The sequence below is a fragment of the Myxocyprinus asiaticus genome, chromosome 17 (genome assembly GCF_019703515.2).
Source record: "Myxocyprinus asiaticus isolate MX2 ecotype Aquarium Trade chromosome 17, UBuf_Myxa_2, whole genome shotgun sequence".
Classification (NCBI taxonomy): Eukaryota; Metazoa; Chordata; class Actinopteri; order Cypriniformes; family Catostomidae; genus Myxocyprinus; species Myxocyprinus asiaticus.
Genome location: NC_059360.1, coordinates 46,231,837 through 46,247,782, shown reverse-complemented (window position 1 = coordinate 46,247,782; position 15,946 = coordinate 46,231,837). Strand labels below are relative to the sequence as shown.

Sequence of the window (15,946 nt, the reverse complement as noted above, 5' to 3'; positions counted from 1 at the left end):
AGCCCTATACTGTTTAAATTATATTTTATAATTTATTATCTGCTCTCAATACTGGCCTAATAAAATTGATAAACCAATAAAAAATAAAAACACTAGTATTATTATAAGTCTAAGATGAAATCATAAGGAATCCATAGCTATAAGCAACTATTTACTGTATTACCATACAACACAGGGTATACAATGGTACAATGCATTGACATTATAAAATGAGTACTTCTAGTGGAAATAAAAAGGTCGCCCCTAGTCTACATAACAAAATCTCCAAAATCTCCTATCCTGACATCACATTGGTGGCAGTACCTGGTTGTTACTGTTACAACCATCCAGTATTCACAAGGCCACTATCCACTCACATTTAAAATGAATGTATTTGCACATGGAGATGAGTTGCCAGAAACATAGGCTTTTAAGATTATGAGAGAACTGCCAAACCCATCAAGTACTCCCAGAGCCTGAAGAAAGAGGAAGGGAGACCTGAATTACACTGAAGTGTGTTCCCTCTGAATGCTACCATATGTTAACACAAGCCTCTGTATCATATTAGCTCAAACCGCTGCTACGGAGACACAGCGGAGAGCCTACTGTAGATCTACCGTACTAACTCTAGCATGCACATTCAGAGTAACATCTCAAAACGCATGCTTTTTGCTTTTTTAACACTGGAAGGCAATTCTGATTTGCCTGATACGCTATGAACTTTTGTGACCATAATTAAAGGGATAGTTCACCCAAAAATGTAAATTCTGTCATCATTTACTCAACCTCATGTTGTTCCAAACTCATATGACTTTATTTTTTTTCTGCAGAACACAAAAAGAGATGTTAGGCAGAATCATGGTATCAGTCACCATTCAATTTCATTTTAGTAAAAAAAAAAAAAGATGCAATGAAAGTGAATGGTGACTGAAGCTAACATTTTGCCTAGCATCTCCTTTAGTGTTCCACAGAAGAAAGAAAGGGTTTGGAACAACATGAGTGAGCAAATGACGACCTAATTTTTATATTTGGGGTGAACTATTCCTTACAAACAAAACAGCAGATCATTATAGGGACAGATTTTGATTCTAAATTCGTTGTTTAATTCGTTTATTTTTAAGTCAACATGAAAGCTACACCATTTACTTTCTTAATACATGTTTCTAGTCTTACTGTAAACTATTAATAGTGGTGCAATATTCCAAAGCAAAGTCTTTCATCAAAATAACTTTATCTGTGTATGCCAAGACTTTCCTTTTTCGACTGAAAGATTTTGAGGTATTTTTTACTTGTTGAATATCCTGTTTCAATCAGAAATACGTTACATTACGAAGTAAAATGCATTGTGAACAGGGTTTCGTATTACTTAAGTATTTCAGCACAAATGTATAACAGAGTGTCAAATTAATGTATACTGTAGCCTAATCCACAATGTTTCTCTATCATCTCTCATTTGCAAAAACCTTTGAGATTAAACATGTTTTCCAGCCTTTCTAAGAGGAGTAACTCTTCAGCACTGACCACGTTTTTTTGCGGCTGCATCTCTTGACCTTAAATGACCGTGTGGGGAAAATACTGCAATAATGTCACCACACTTTACAGAGACAAAACACACAGTCGGTTTTAAATAGTTTCAAGGGTGCATACAGCAGAGGTGTCAAAATAACACAAAAATCAATTAATTAAAAGATTCCAGATTGGCATTAAACAAAAGCTTCGGTGAACACACTGTAAGGAGTCTAAATAATATTGCAATAAATACAAAGCTAAATAACTTTTTTGTGATGTCATTCATAGTTTGCTTAAATTCTGATCATTAAACGATGATTCACTAAATCCATTCTAACTTAGTCTTTCTGATGCAAGTGTTCGTTATTTAGAGCGATCAACAGCAGAATATCGCATGACAAAGAAACGCTGGATCTATTTAGACACTAATTACAGTAGTTCATGTTGCAAATATCGGATAAATGTTTAGAACAATCACAGAAATAATGTACACAAGGCCACAGAATACAAAAGCAAAGCCAACTATCTAATTTCTGCATAAACATCGCAAACGTAGAAATGCTTTCGTAATTATTTTTGAGCCTGATGTGATTTGCATCATTCGCTTTCATCCTCTTTAAGCTCGTTAGCACGACTGAGCGGAGGAAACAACGGGAACGTCAATCATTAGACATCAAAAACATGCTTTTGTTTGAGTCAAACATGCAAGTTAATTTCTAAATCACTGCAACATAAAACTTGAGAATTATTACAAAAATTCTAAGAATCAAAAATTAAGATTGTCTCTAGTTCTGTGAACTAAAGCGAACACATGCCTTTAATAATATATAGTTAATTTAGTTTGTTACGCTGCAAAGAAATATATTTTATGAATACTTGAATAATACGTCATTCCCAAAATGACAATCTGGTTGAAATAATAATCCAGTTGTCATATATTTGCATATTAATAACTTTTCTTTCTTTCCTTTTTTTTTTTTTTTTTTTAGAAAACAAATCACTTTTATTTCACAGCTCTGCATTCTGCTTTAAAATATTTGTATATACTGACAACACTTTCTTCCTTCTCACATAATCAACATAATTTCAAAACATTCATTTTTACCCATTTAAAGAAATAAACACATTTTTATTAAAGGACTATTCCGGGTTCAATTAGTGAAGCTCAGTCAACTGAACCATAAAAATGAATTTAAAAAAAAGCGAAAATCGAGGTTACAGTGAGACACTTACAATGGAAGTCAATGGGGCCAATTTTTACATGGTTTAAAGGTAGAAATGTGAGGCTTGTCATTTTATAAAAAACACTATTATTTGAGCTGTTGTTTAAATTGTCATTTTAGAGTTTCGTGACATTACGACGTCATGGCCATGAAGTTGTAAAATTACATATAACTTTACACAAAAAAGGTTAGTACGTGATTTTATCCCACTAAAATCATGTCTTCTGGCTGTACTTTTGAAACCGTGAGTATTTTAACATTTACGGATTGGCCCCATTCACTTCCATTGTAAGTGTCTCACTGTAACCCACATTTGTGCTTTTTTAAAGAAAAGAAGGGACGAAGGGACATTTTTATGGTAATCAAGATTATACAACAGATTCTGTTGATTGAGCTTCACTTATTGAACCCGGAATATTCCTTTAAAGTTGCCAGTAGCATATAAAACTATACATGTCATGATGAACAAGCATATATCATTTAACAATATGTATAATGATAAACAAGCTAGAATTATTGTGAAAACTGTATTTGCATTCACACATTATACACTTGTGCATCTTTGAGTTTAAACTCCATTTCTCAAAATGTATGTGTAGCTTTCAGAATATTTTGTGGGTTTTTGGTGTCTGAAAACAAAAGTGGCACACATAAGCATGAAAACAAAAGAGCACGAGTGAGCGTTTGAGAGCTGTTTAGTCTATGAGCCACATGTGTGTGCAGACAGCACAAAGTCTGATCACAGCATCAAAATCAAAGACTTTTTCGCTTTAATGTGCGGCAAAATCTGAACAATCATCTGCAGCTCACAAAACTATTCAACTGTACAAATAAAACTTAAATGTAAAACAAATGTACAGTCCCGTTTTGCCTTAACAAAAACTGCTGCATGCATGCAACAACAAAAAAACACACACACAAAAAAAAACACGTTTTTAATGAGGATCTTTGTCTTGTTTTCCAGTAAAAATATCCAAATTCAGTTTAGAAAGCAAAACTGTATGAGATACTGTTTGCCCCAAAATCTTACTCGCCCTCAAGTTTTCTGTGGAAAAAAGAAGCAATGAAAGTGATTGATGACAAAAAAAAAAAACTAACATACTACTTAACATTTCATCTCAAGTCATACTGGTTTGGAACAACATGAGGGTGAGTAAATGATGACAGAATTTGTTTTTTATTATTTTTTGTTGTTGAATTTGCATATTTTTTAGCTTGCTTTAAGCATCATTTTTACCTTTAGATATTTTACTAATAGTATAAATACTATGATTTTTGGCAAAGTGGTTATTCAAATAAAGAAAATATGTTACGCCACATACAACGTCATGTTAAACAGCACACATATCTGACAGCGATGAGTCACGGGCCGTTGGCGGCTTTCTAAACGTCACTCTTGCACTCACAGTGCCAGCTCGCCAGGCAAACAAACATGTGATAATTGACAGAAATAACAGGTTCTTCTCCTTTAATTGCCGTTCTCACTATGTGCCCGTGCCACAAGCGAAAGCCACTGGGGTTGGAGTGATCTTGTCATATCCCAGAGTTCTGCGATGTGCTGGACACAAAAACATCAGTTCGGATCACAGCTGTGGCTTGACTTGACCTTTGCCAGCCAGAGTTAAAAAGTGTTTTGTATGACTAGGTCAATGTGGCCGTCAAAACATGGAAAATGTTTCAGTGACCTTGAATTATGGAATTATATGTTGTGAGACAGTAAAGGATACCTGTCTACTATTAAAAAAAATAAACAGCTGCAGCTGCTGTAAAAGGAAAACTCAAACCAAATACTCGACTTGGTATCTTAAGCCACATCCAAACGAATACATTTTACATCAAAAACGCATTAATTTAGCTACATTTATGCATCTCATCCAGACTAAAACGGCAGTATCCTCCACCGAAAATGGGGCATTTCGAAAACTCTCTCCATTATGGCATACTTTTGGAAAGGATGACATTAGGAAAGTGAAAACAGAGTTTAGTGTGGATGGGGCCTTAAAGATGACATGTAATCAAAATTGACCCTATTTATCTTTTTTTAAACAGATTCTTATACAATTTATCAGTGCATATTCTTTAACCCTAATGTTGTGTTCCAGTCATTTTGACTCTATGACTTTTTTTTTTTTTTTACTTAATCCAATTGGAAAAAAAATCCTTTGTTCTCATATGGTATCTGAAAACACAAACAATTATTGGACCATTTTCTTTACATTTTATTGGTTTTATTTCACTTTGTTGCACCTGTGGTTTTCCCAGTCTAAAGTGACCGGCTATTGGAAATGAATGGATTAGACTACAAAATACAGAAATATTAAGTGTTCAGGTGCATCACAATCCTTTAAATGAGCACATATGTGGATGTGTGTTTGCACACACAAAGTCCTCGGAAATGTGCTCGCACACACAGACTCACTCACGCACACACACACAAACACACACACACAGTGCACCCTTTTGTGCATCGTCTTTCCATGTACACTCTTTGAGGTATATTTTAAGATCTACTTATCATATTATGTTGCGTTTGGGCTCGTTTGAATCGGGATAATCTGCTGTAAGTTACGATATGTCATTGTCTGTGTTATATGTATGTTTCAGGAAGTAATAAGGAAAAACGTGACTCCTGTTTATTATATTTATGTGTGTCTGTGGGAATTTCATACACTAATACTCACTGCAGTTTGGCCTCTGAGTGAAAGAAATTTGCTCATTACATTTTAGTAATTAAGACCTTTCCAACGATATGTATCTCATCTTTTTGATGTTTTTACCAAATCTGAATATAATTTCTGTGATAACAAATTTGTAAATTATGGAGAAAGAAAAAACTAATAAAATGATTTAGCTAATTACAAATGCATTATTTAAGGCTAATGTAATAATTAATAAAAAAAAAAGAAGTAAAATATAAATATATATATAAATATCTTGGGATAATATATGCAATATGAGAGATTGATTAACAATCTTAGTGGGCCGGTCATTTTTGACCGGTAACACAAAAGGTGTTAGCACAAAACGAACACAACACAAGGATTAAAAAAATAGTTTGTTTTCATAATCTTTCATTAAAATAAAATACTTTCTCTACCTCTGAAACAACTTAGAAATGTTGATGATGTCACCAAGGCTTCACAGGTGGTAAAATAATTATATTAACAAAAATAAAATCACATCCTAGTTTTCACAATCCAATAAAACTCCAATGAATAAAATCAAAGCCCGCCCTACAAAATTTCTAGCTGAAAAATAAATGTAACTTGTAAATCTGCCACATTATGCAATTTAAACGTGTTGCGAATACTGTTTCATGTTATCTTTAATAGATACAGACCAATATACTGCTGCTGCAAATATCTGCTATTTTGAGCTTATCTGAAAATATAATATGTCATTTCCACTTGGCCAATACAATGAATAATAAATTGTATTACAGCATGTGTACTGTATATATCGGTGTATCGTTTTTAAGCACAAATTAGTGTGCATCAAGCTACGTTTCCTTTAGCTAAAATACCTGATTGCAAATTGAGGTAAAAATATATAAAACATTCTTTGTATAAAATACAAGTAAATAAATTCAGTACACTTTTTCAAATTACCCTTCTCTTACATTTTAAGGGATAGTTCACCCAAAAATTAATATTCTGTGTGGCTTTCTTTTATCCGTGGAACACATGTTAGTCTCAATTTTGTTTTTCTCCATATAATGAACGTGAATGGTGACTGAGCCTAACATTCCGCCTAAAATCTCCTTTGGCGTCCAACGAAAGAAAGTAAGTCCTACAGGTTTGGAACTACCTGAGCGTGAGTAAATGATCGTAGAATTTTCAATTTTGGGTGAACTATTCCTTTCAGCCTATTTTAAAATTTCAGCCTAAAAAAACACTATACATATTTCCTGTGTCACAAGAAGATGAATATTGTTTTACCTCGAAGCAGCAACTCTAAAAAGAAAAGAAAAAAAAAAAGCTGCAAAAGAAAAACAGAAGTTATGGGGAAAATATGCATGTCAACTGTGATCAGGGTGTGAGCTAGTGTAAGTTCACATGTGACGACAAATGTCGGGAAATGTTTATCTTTAAAACGGCTCCCTTTAACAATTTCACGCCCTCCTAGACAAGCCCAATTGACGCTAATGATTGAATTTAAACTAACAAATGTAACCTCTAATATCATTTGATGCCGTCTACAGGCTGTGGCTTTCAGCAGTAAAGGTGCAATAAACTCGAAACAGCTCTAATTTATTAACGTGTGAAATTCTGCCGAGGTGTATGTCTCCTGGAAGCATTAGCGCGCGGTTCCGCCGGCAGCCAGGAATAAAATTCTAGCATCTAATGCTCTGTTTATGCATGTGTGGTCTGTACTGAAGCAAGCCAAGCTAAAGCCGGGCTTTAGAAGGGCACACACAGTCCGTTTTTCTTCAAACACGGACCACAGTGAAGCCATCCTCGCAGTAAGACCACCAGTGCTCATCGGACAAAGAGCAGATATTTGCAGCGTCGCCGCTGACGTGTTCAGACAGCAAAAACAGCATGAATAAAAATACAGTGTTTCTCATGAGTGCCTATAATTAGCAAAATGTGCAGTCATGGGTTTCAGCCGTGAAGTGCAGGGATCTTCAAGTATGAAATTACAGCGTTTAATACACACTCAAAAAAGGATTTTTGCTTCTTGTTCAATATACTTAATTAAAATGAACTAAAGCAACACGATTCTACAACATTTTATCACAACTTGATTTCATTGCAATCTACCCATTTACATTTGTCAAATGGAAGTTAACATAATCCATTTGAGTTGGGACTACATGAATACTTTTTGTGGTGTTAATGTAGCTTTTATGAAACTGGCAATGGGAATTTCCATTTCTCAGCACGTGTTGTATGGGACTCGATAGAGCGAGTAAATGTTAAAATTAAGTGTTATTTTATGTATTTGTGTGCAAGATGAATATAAAGGGGGATACCTGTTAGTGTTTAATGTTTTGTTGAGATTTAGAAGAGTTTCTGTTATGTTGGAGTTTTGGGGGTTACTATTATGGTGAAGAGTAGAGCTTGAGTTAACGATGAGGACAGATAGATGCTGCACGTGAAATTGATTGCACGCTTCGTTGAGCAATTGCTGTGCTAACTATAGCATAGTTACTAAATTACACTCTGTAGTGCTTCCAATCAGCATGTATTTAGCATGCTAGCATTTACATTCACTAGCTAGTACAGAAAGAAATAAGAGATTTATTTCAGTTACGCTGACACATTTAATTTTGTTGGGTTTACCCCATTCAAGTAGGTTTTTTTCTACACAAAGTGTTTGTGTTGAAACTACATAGTAATTTTAAGTTAAGAAAACCAATGTGGAACCACTTAATTTTTTGAGTGTATTCTGATGGGGGAATTTAGTAAAACTGAATTGTGCTCACTGATAGCATCACTTATTTGCATGGAGTTGCAATTTCTGCGTTGTTATACAGCCTGATTGTCTACAGGAAATTAGGTAAGGGTAATTACGGTAATCAGGTAACAGAGCAAACAAACGCATAAAATTTGTGCCAATTGCACTTTGTGCCCTTTTCATGGAAATACAGCAGACACTACAGCGTGAGCCTCCACATGCGCTACGTCTCTGCGGTAACGCGCTCAACAAGCCACGTGATAAGATGCGCGGATTGATGGTCTCAGATGCGGAGGCAACTTTGAGGCGACTTTTGGATTGAGGCGAGTCACAACGCCGCCACGAGGACTTGGAGCGCATTGAGAATTGGGCATTCCAAATTGGGGAGAAAAAAATAAATACATTTTTACACAAATATCCATTTTAAATAAGCCTCTGTTTATCAGCAGGTTTCCATAATAACGTTAAATGCGTCATGGAACGGATTGTGCTAACGTTTGCAAATCCGCCGCATTCTATAACGAGCCTCATTTGCATAGAAATGAGGCGAGTTTGCACAGAAAAGAATAATGATTTCATTTAGACACATATGGCAAAGCACTTTATAAGCACATATAACACCAAATTGGACTGCAGCTTGTTTGTGAATAAGACGCAAGGTTTTGAACTCAATTACTGCACACAGGGACAGTGCGCCAAGTTTGTGCGTGGTATTTTAGCGCAAAAACCTGCATTTTATTTACTAACCACCTGCAATTTAGTTTAAGCAGATGCAATAAGCACTGATATAGTGCTACGTCTTGAGAATTTAAATTAAGTCACTGTCATTCCTTTCTGTGCAAATGAGCCTCTTTGTTTTGTAGCCACATTTTAGATTGTGCTTCATTCACAAAACTTTGTGCTATTTGCCCAGCGCAATTAGCATTGCACTCTTACCGCCTGAGGAAAGCAGACGACACACTGACTTTTATTTCAAAGACATGTTTGTGTACTGCACATTTTCTATCCTTTTTGCAGCACTAATTCATCAAATAAAGATGACTGAACTATCAGCGTTGATTAGCATCTGCATTAAAGAAAATGAGCAAATCTGGTAGTGATGTAAACACAAAGTGTGCTAATTGTGATTTGTGCCATACGTGTTCACTTTACATGAAAAAGTGCAACATACTAAGTGACAATGAGCTGTTTTTTTGTTTTTTTTTTTTACTGGGAATTTAATATACGTGAGGTTCAGAAAAAAAAAAATATTTTGCATGGCTACATTTACTGCTTCCATAATCACTAGAGATGAACACAAATATCACTTTTAAAATAACCTGTTTAATGCCAGATTTCTGTAAGTGGTAATAGCTAATTTTTACAGCATCATAGAATAACTAGCACTGATGTTTGTGAATCTGGCGCATTCTATAACAAGCATAATTTGCATAGAAAAGAGGCATCTTTGGCCAGAAAGAATGACAAGAATGACAAATTACATTTGGCGCAATGCAAAACTAGCACATATAGCGCCTGATTTTGTTGGAATGCGGTTGGTTTGTGAATAAGGCAACATCCACACTAATCTGTCGGTTTGAAAACTCCCATTTTCAGTTTCCTAACGTCATTGTTTGTCAATGTTAATGGAGAGCATTTTCGAAGTGCTCTTTTTCTCTGAAAGGAAACGCAGTTCTAGAGCAGAGCTGTTTACATGTGAGTAGGAGGAACGCTGTACAGAAGCTTCGTTGGTTTTGGCTTAGATCTGTATCTGTTTGTTTACTCACAATTGGGTGTTTGTGTGCTCATCCTGGATGTCTCAACCAAGAGAAAAACTTGAGATTACATCCATAACATGCCAACGTGAATACGTCACACGAGAGACTGCGAGCCCTCTCGCGAATGCGCATAGAGCTGCTGACCGGAAGCGATGGTTTATAGTTAAAAAGTACTTAAATACTGATCTTTTTCGCAGCACAAGCAATCGTTTAGCTTTAGAAGACATTCATTTAACCAGTGGAGTCGTATGGATGACGTTTATACTGACTGTCTGTTCTTTTTAGAGCTTCAAAGGTTGGATCAACATACTCTTGCATTTTAAGGATCTACTGAGATAAGATATTTTTCTATTTTTCTTCAAATGTGTTCTGATGAAGAAAGAAAGTCATACACACCTGGGATGGCATGAGGGTGAGTAAATGATGAGAGAATTTTCATTTTTGAGTGAACTAACCCTTTAAGAGAATTCACCCCTGAAGACCTAAGAATTGTGACTGTTACTCAATTTTTCTCCATTAACTCAAAAGTACAATGAAAACACAGATCTTGTTTTACATTTATTGTCCCTGATCACACTTGTTCTCATATGCCCCTTAAGAGAAGACGTTTAGGGAACTTTCTACTGTGGGCGAAACATTTCCTGTTATAGCCACACCACATCCTCAAAGCAGAGATTTTCATTATTTTCATTTGCACCACCATTTCATAATAAGCAGTCTTGGAATAACATTATAATGGCAACTAGATTTTTATATTCTGTAAAGAAAACGTACATTGTGCTTGCCAGTGCAAAAACTCACCGGGACAATGCTAGGATGTTCTGGGTGATTGCTAGGCATAGCTATGGCACGAATCCTTCCTTCAATACAAGTCTGTGGGATTTTTCACCTGTTTTATCATCCACCAGGTGAAAATCATACAGCAAAGTGATAGAACACACATTCAATACTTGGGTTAAGAGTTTGTTTTAATCCCAAATAGTGATGCTTGCCCTGGATACTAGGGTGTATTTCACTGTCTTAGGTTTCTGAAATACTTCCTACAGTTGTAATTTCCTTTTAAAGTCATGTTATTGAACTCGTACCACCTAATATGACCCCGAAATAGGAGAGCGAGCATGCAGAAGCGCAAATACCTCGCCACATTTTTCTCCACACTTAGACAAACACCTGAGGCGCATACTCTCCACGGAGCGCTGACTGCGTGCCAAAATCCCAACCTGTGAGGCGCACAAAACAGACTGATGAATCATGGCAGCTAATTCACACGATTGAGCGCTCGTTAGAATGGAGAACCGCTGTGCTGCAGGGCGCTGAGAGAGAGAGACAGACGTGATTCAAGACTAAATGCAGGATTCCCCACAGACTGTCATTTTTCAGAGACGATTATGCAACTCACGCGTCTGCAATACACCTGGAGTCTGAAGGAAGGGCACCCATGCAGGAGAACATGTTAAAAGTGATACCAGAAATGTGACTCTATGAAAACAAGATAAATTGGGAATTCAAGAAATGTGGCATTGCCACAAATTCAGGGCATCTCGTCAACAAAATTACTGACAAAAGTTTTTTTGTCAACGATAAAAACGATTTTAGATTCAAACTGACTAAAATGAATGAATATGACATGATGAAATGTTGACAAAATTTGATTAGCATAAAGAAGCAACATGAAGAGGCTTAAAAATGTGTGAAGCACTTTAAAAAGGACCCGAGAGAGGTATAAAGAGAGAAAACAAAGTGCTTTCCACATTAGATGGAGCAGTTCCTCTCCTTTTGTATTCACAGGAGCTGAGGTCGCATCCCGTTGGATGTGAATAGGACACTCAGGAACACTGACAAGAGGGCTGAGCCCTCGTCAACTCCTCTGATGTCACCGAACACATGAGCCAGCCTCTCCAATAACAGCCTATCAGGAGGGGACCCGAAAAAAATTGTGTTTTAAAGCTTACACGTTTTTGGATTGTGAGAATGTCTCATTCCCCTCACAAACAACCACAGAACCACAAGTGGGGTGCGCACGATTTCCCCAGGACGACAGGAGGCAGGCACTGGGGCGTAAATGGTTAATCAGATTGGGTCAACCCCAGTCACCGAGACCCAACAAGCCTGTAAGTACATTCCTAACCACACTCGAATATGCCGTTATTCCGTTTGCTTCCAATATCTGTGGCTGAACGTGCTCGTGGGCTGCAGACTGCTTTCAAAGATGCAACTTCTGAGTATACACACTGTGCTTAGAGTGTATATTTAGTTCAAGGGGTTTCGTCTTTTTGTTTGTTTGCTGTTGCGTTTTGTTTCTTCATATGCCTTGATATGATTTCTGCTCCCAGTTTAGGACTTCAAAGGTCACCACGACCTCCAAAGGAGCAATCCAAGGATATCCACGTGTGGCTATGGCATCCAACAGTCTTTTTAGCTCGGTGACTCCATGCCAGCAGAACTTTTTCTGGGGTGAGTGCTGTGAAAAATTATTTTAATTTCTCTGCACTGTGGTTCAGAGTTGGGTCACACAGAAGTCAACTTCAGTGAACGGCACCAGCCTCGGGTCAATAAGCAATGACATACACACGCTCTTCTGATAGTATCTGGTGTAGAAAGCCACTTCAGAAACGTTAAGAGTTGCTGTGTTTACATTTGCAAACATGCTAAGATGCTGACATGTTTGTATAATGTAAAAATACATATGTGGATGGGCGAGGGAAAAGAGAAAAAAAACGTCCTGAATGTATAAACATGCACTCTGCTTCAATTTACAGAGCTACATTAAAACAAGATGTGGAAACATTCGGCGCAAAATGGAATCGCTGAATATTATGTGTGGGATCTGCTGCGGTTAAATTGGGTTAATGCTAATTGATGAATGTAGAAACTAAATCCAGTTCTGGTTAATGAGCGAGCTTGAATTTATCCTTATAAATGACCTGCACTTGAACAAACATGCAAAACTCGTCTCTGTTTTTATTCAGCTTAGTTTTGTTGAGGTTTGCTTTTTTAATCAAAAAAGTGCTGCAGAAGTTGCCTATAAACCTATTTATTTTATTTTATTTTTTCATTTAAAGACTCAGTGTTCACATTTAACTTACTGTGAGAGTGAAAATCGAATCCGGCAAAATAAAACCACATGTAAAACACAATCTATGCAAAAACGCATTTGCATACCTCAGCTATTCAAAGTATACTAACATGTAAAACAAAAACAAATCCAAATCTTATCAGACTGCACATATGAACCTTAAAAACACAAACTTGGATTTCACAAATGATCAGAAATGCACTTACAGTATTTTCCTCATAAGGTTTCTCATGTCAGTGTAATTCAAGGCCCTTCTAGACAAACATATAGAGGCAGGATGGTAACATCGAACTAGACAGCATGGGCTACATGGTTTTGTCATCAGTTGGTGTACATCAAGGCATTATAGGTGGCGTCTCTAAAACATGAGACCACAGAAGAGCGAAATACAGCACACGTTTTCTCGAAATGCACAGAAAGCTGCGTCAGCAATCAGGTACAATCAAAATAATTGTAGCCTTAGGGTTTAAATTACAGCACAGGCATACTTGTTTGGGAGAATACACTTTAAAGAGCATAAACGTCATACTTTAAGATGGAAAAAAAATGCGAAGATCTTTTACTTTCAACTGGTATCTGAGAGTGTGAGTTACTAGCATTGATTTAAATCACATCAACTAGGCATCGATGTTCTAGCATACATTTTTGCACAACAATAGCATTTCTTGATCATCAAAACCAGTTTCCTTCCAATAAGGTTAATAAACGTCTCAAAAAGACGAGAAGGCAACTTACTTTGGTGGGTTGTATCCACCACAGACATTAAGGTGGGATGTGCACCAGAGTCAGAAATCTGCCACTGAAAGTGACTAAAATGCCCCCAAAATTAAAAATGTGCCCCCGTAATGAGGTCCTCTGTTTATTATTTGTAATATGTTCTTAATATGCTGTTCTGAGCCTAGTTATACAGATTATCACATACATTTTGATACAGTGTTGATTTAATTTTATGGCTAGGAAGTAATAAATTCTCAATCTAATTATTCAAGGAGGACACATATATTTTTATGCATTTAGAGAAAAAAAATCCCTCGTAAATGTAAAAAATTGCCCTTAAAAATCAAATCTGGGGGTGCAATTATTGCCCCTTAATGTAAAAGTTCATTTCAGACACTGACGCGTTCACACCAATATTTAGAATAGTAGTCGACCAATATGGGTTTTTAATGGCTGATCCTAAAATATTACATTTATATTTGGTTACAGTCTTATAAATAAATGGTTGTAGCCACATTTCAAATTCCTCAACTGTGAGAAAGTGTCACAAGGAACGATAAAAATCCTTCAGGTGACAAACTGCAATCTAATACAAAGTGTACAGACGATAAACAAACACTTGGCAAATATTGCACACCATCACTAATCAATTAAAAGTGTACTGTAGGGCTCAGAGGGGACATGTGCTTCTTATTTAGCCTGGATAGTGCGGCTTCATTCAGCTAATTGATAAATCACAAATCTCGTTTACACTAGAAAAAACAACAATAATGGACGAAATGCGACCTGAGTAACCGACCCTCACAGAGCAAGCAGTGAGAGAAGCCAAACTTCTTGCAAATGACGTTAAAAGTTGAATTTTGCATTTGGTCTACATACTGTGTGCTTTCATATATTCATTGTTTTAAATCATCAAAGGTTAGTCTGTGGGGAAAAAACATTGTTTGCGCTTATCTTGGCGTTAACATCAAGGACGTTTACCGGCCGGACACGTTTCTATAATGGCATATTGGCAGCAGGCGGCTTGAAATGCTTTTCGACATATGTGACACGTTAGGACCGAATCGCAGCATCTCTCGGACCATGTGCATTTCCTTAACGCCAGTTTGTCACTAACGTAACGCACGCGATAATCTGTTTCAAAATCTATAATTACTTGTTCACGACAAGACAGTTTAAAGAGACCGCAATCAATGATAACGGAAAGTTTGACAGAGTGTGGGGAAGTTTGTGCTTCAAAAAGACATGAAAAGAAAATGTAATTAGCCAGATTACAGACTGAATGGCAAAGAAAAATGAGCACTTATTCCACAGAGGACGCAAGTGTAACATGATATAAGAGACCCTGTTGCATAAGTTCATTTGTGTTGAACCAACTCCACAAACCAAACCAAATCAGAGACACTAGGGGAACAGTATATGCAAAGCATAACGTTACTGCTTTTTTATTAAGTTTTCTCTTTAATATTAAAGATACAGTGGGGTCCAAAAGCCTGAGACCACATTGAAAATCTTTTTAAATTCAAGCCTGAAAATAAACAGAAAGCTTGAGGGGTTTGAACTGATTTCATCAGATTTTGTTCATGCCAGCTCGAGTGCATGCTGTCATTAAAACAAAAGGAACATTTCTGAAATTCGCATTTTCCAATCCAACTTTTCACTCAAATTGTTATGGTAACATAATGTGCTATAAAAATGTCTATTGGAAAATAATGCAAAATAGATGCATTTTCACTGTGATCTCAGACTTTTGGACACCATTGCACAACACTAAACTAACCTTTTCAGATAACACAGGATATATGTTGGTCTTGTGAGTGATTGAAGCTGAATTTTTACAGCATTTCTATATAAAATGTAAAAGTGTTTGTCAGTGTGAGAATGCTATTTTAATCTGTTTGGCCTTTTAAAAGCATTGCCTACACATTTATTTTAATATTCTTCCTTAAAAAGTAACAATAAAAGAAATAATTGACTTAAGCCACCAAAACCTCCGCTAGAAAAGACAAGAGTGATTAAATCTGTAATAAAACAAATAGCACATCGTAATAAACATAAATGAATTCGAAAATATCTCATTTCATTTATTATCATTATTATTATTGTTATTGACTTGCTATGCCATCAAAACTTGGACAAAGACGACATATGTGCATCATCCCTGCTGTTCCGTACTATAAAGAGACATTTCTCCTATAGAAACCCAGTGCCACACACTACATCGCTTCTCTACATGACAAAGAAAGGCATTGATGTCTCGTACAAACTTGGAGTGTGCTTCTTAG

General features: G+C 36.3%; 2 protein-coding genes across 5 annotated transcripts in view; one reads left to right on the top strand and one right to left on the bottom strand.

Annotated features, from left to right (window-relative positions):
* Positions 1-15,946, bottom strand: part of LOC127455228 (transcription initiation protein SPT3 homolog) — a 160,565-nt gene that overhangs the window by 110,538 nt on the left and 34,081 nt on the right. The gene's annotated exons all lie outside the window — the stretch shown is intronic.
* Positions 11,867-15,946, top strand: part of LOC127455192 (runt-related transcription factor 2-like) — a 94,783-nt gene continuing 90,703 nt past the window's right edge. The window contains exons 1-2 of the mRNA XM_051722874.1: positions 11,867-11,979; positions 12,202-12,322. Coding sequence (XP_051578834.1) covers positions 12,265-12,322 — 58 coding nt within the window. The 5' untranslated portion in view covers positions 11,867-11,979; positions 12,202-12,264. The remainder of the gene's footprint in view (positions 11,980-12,201; positions 12,323-15,946) is intronic.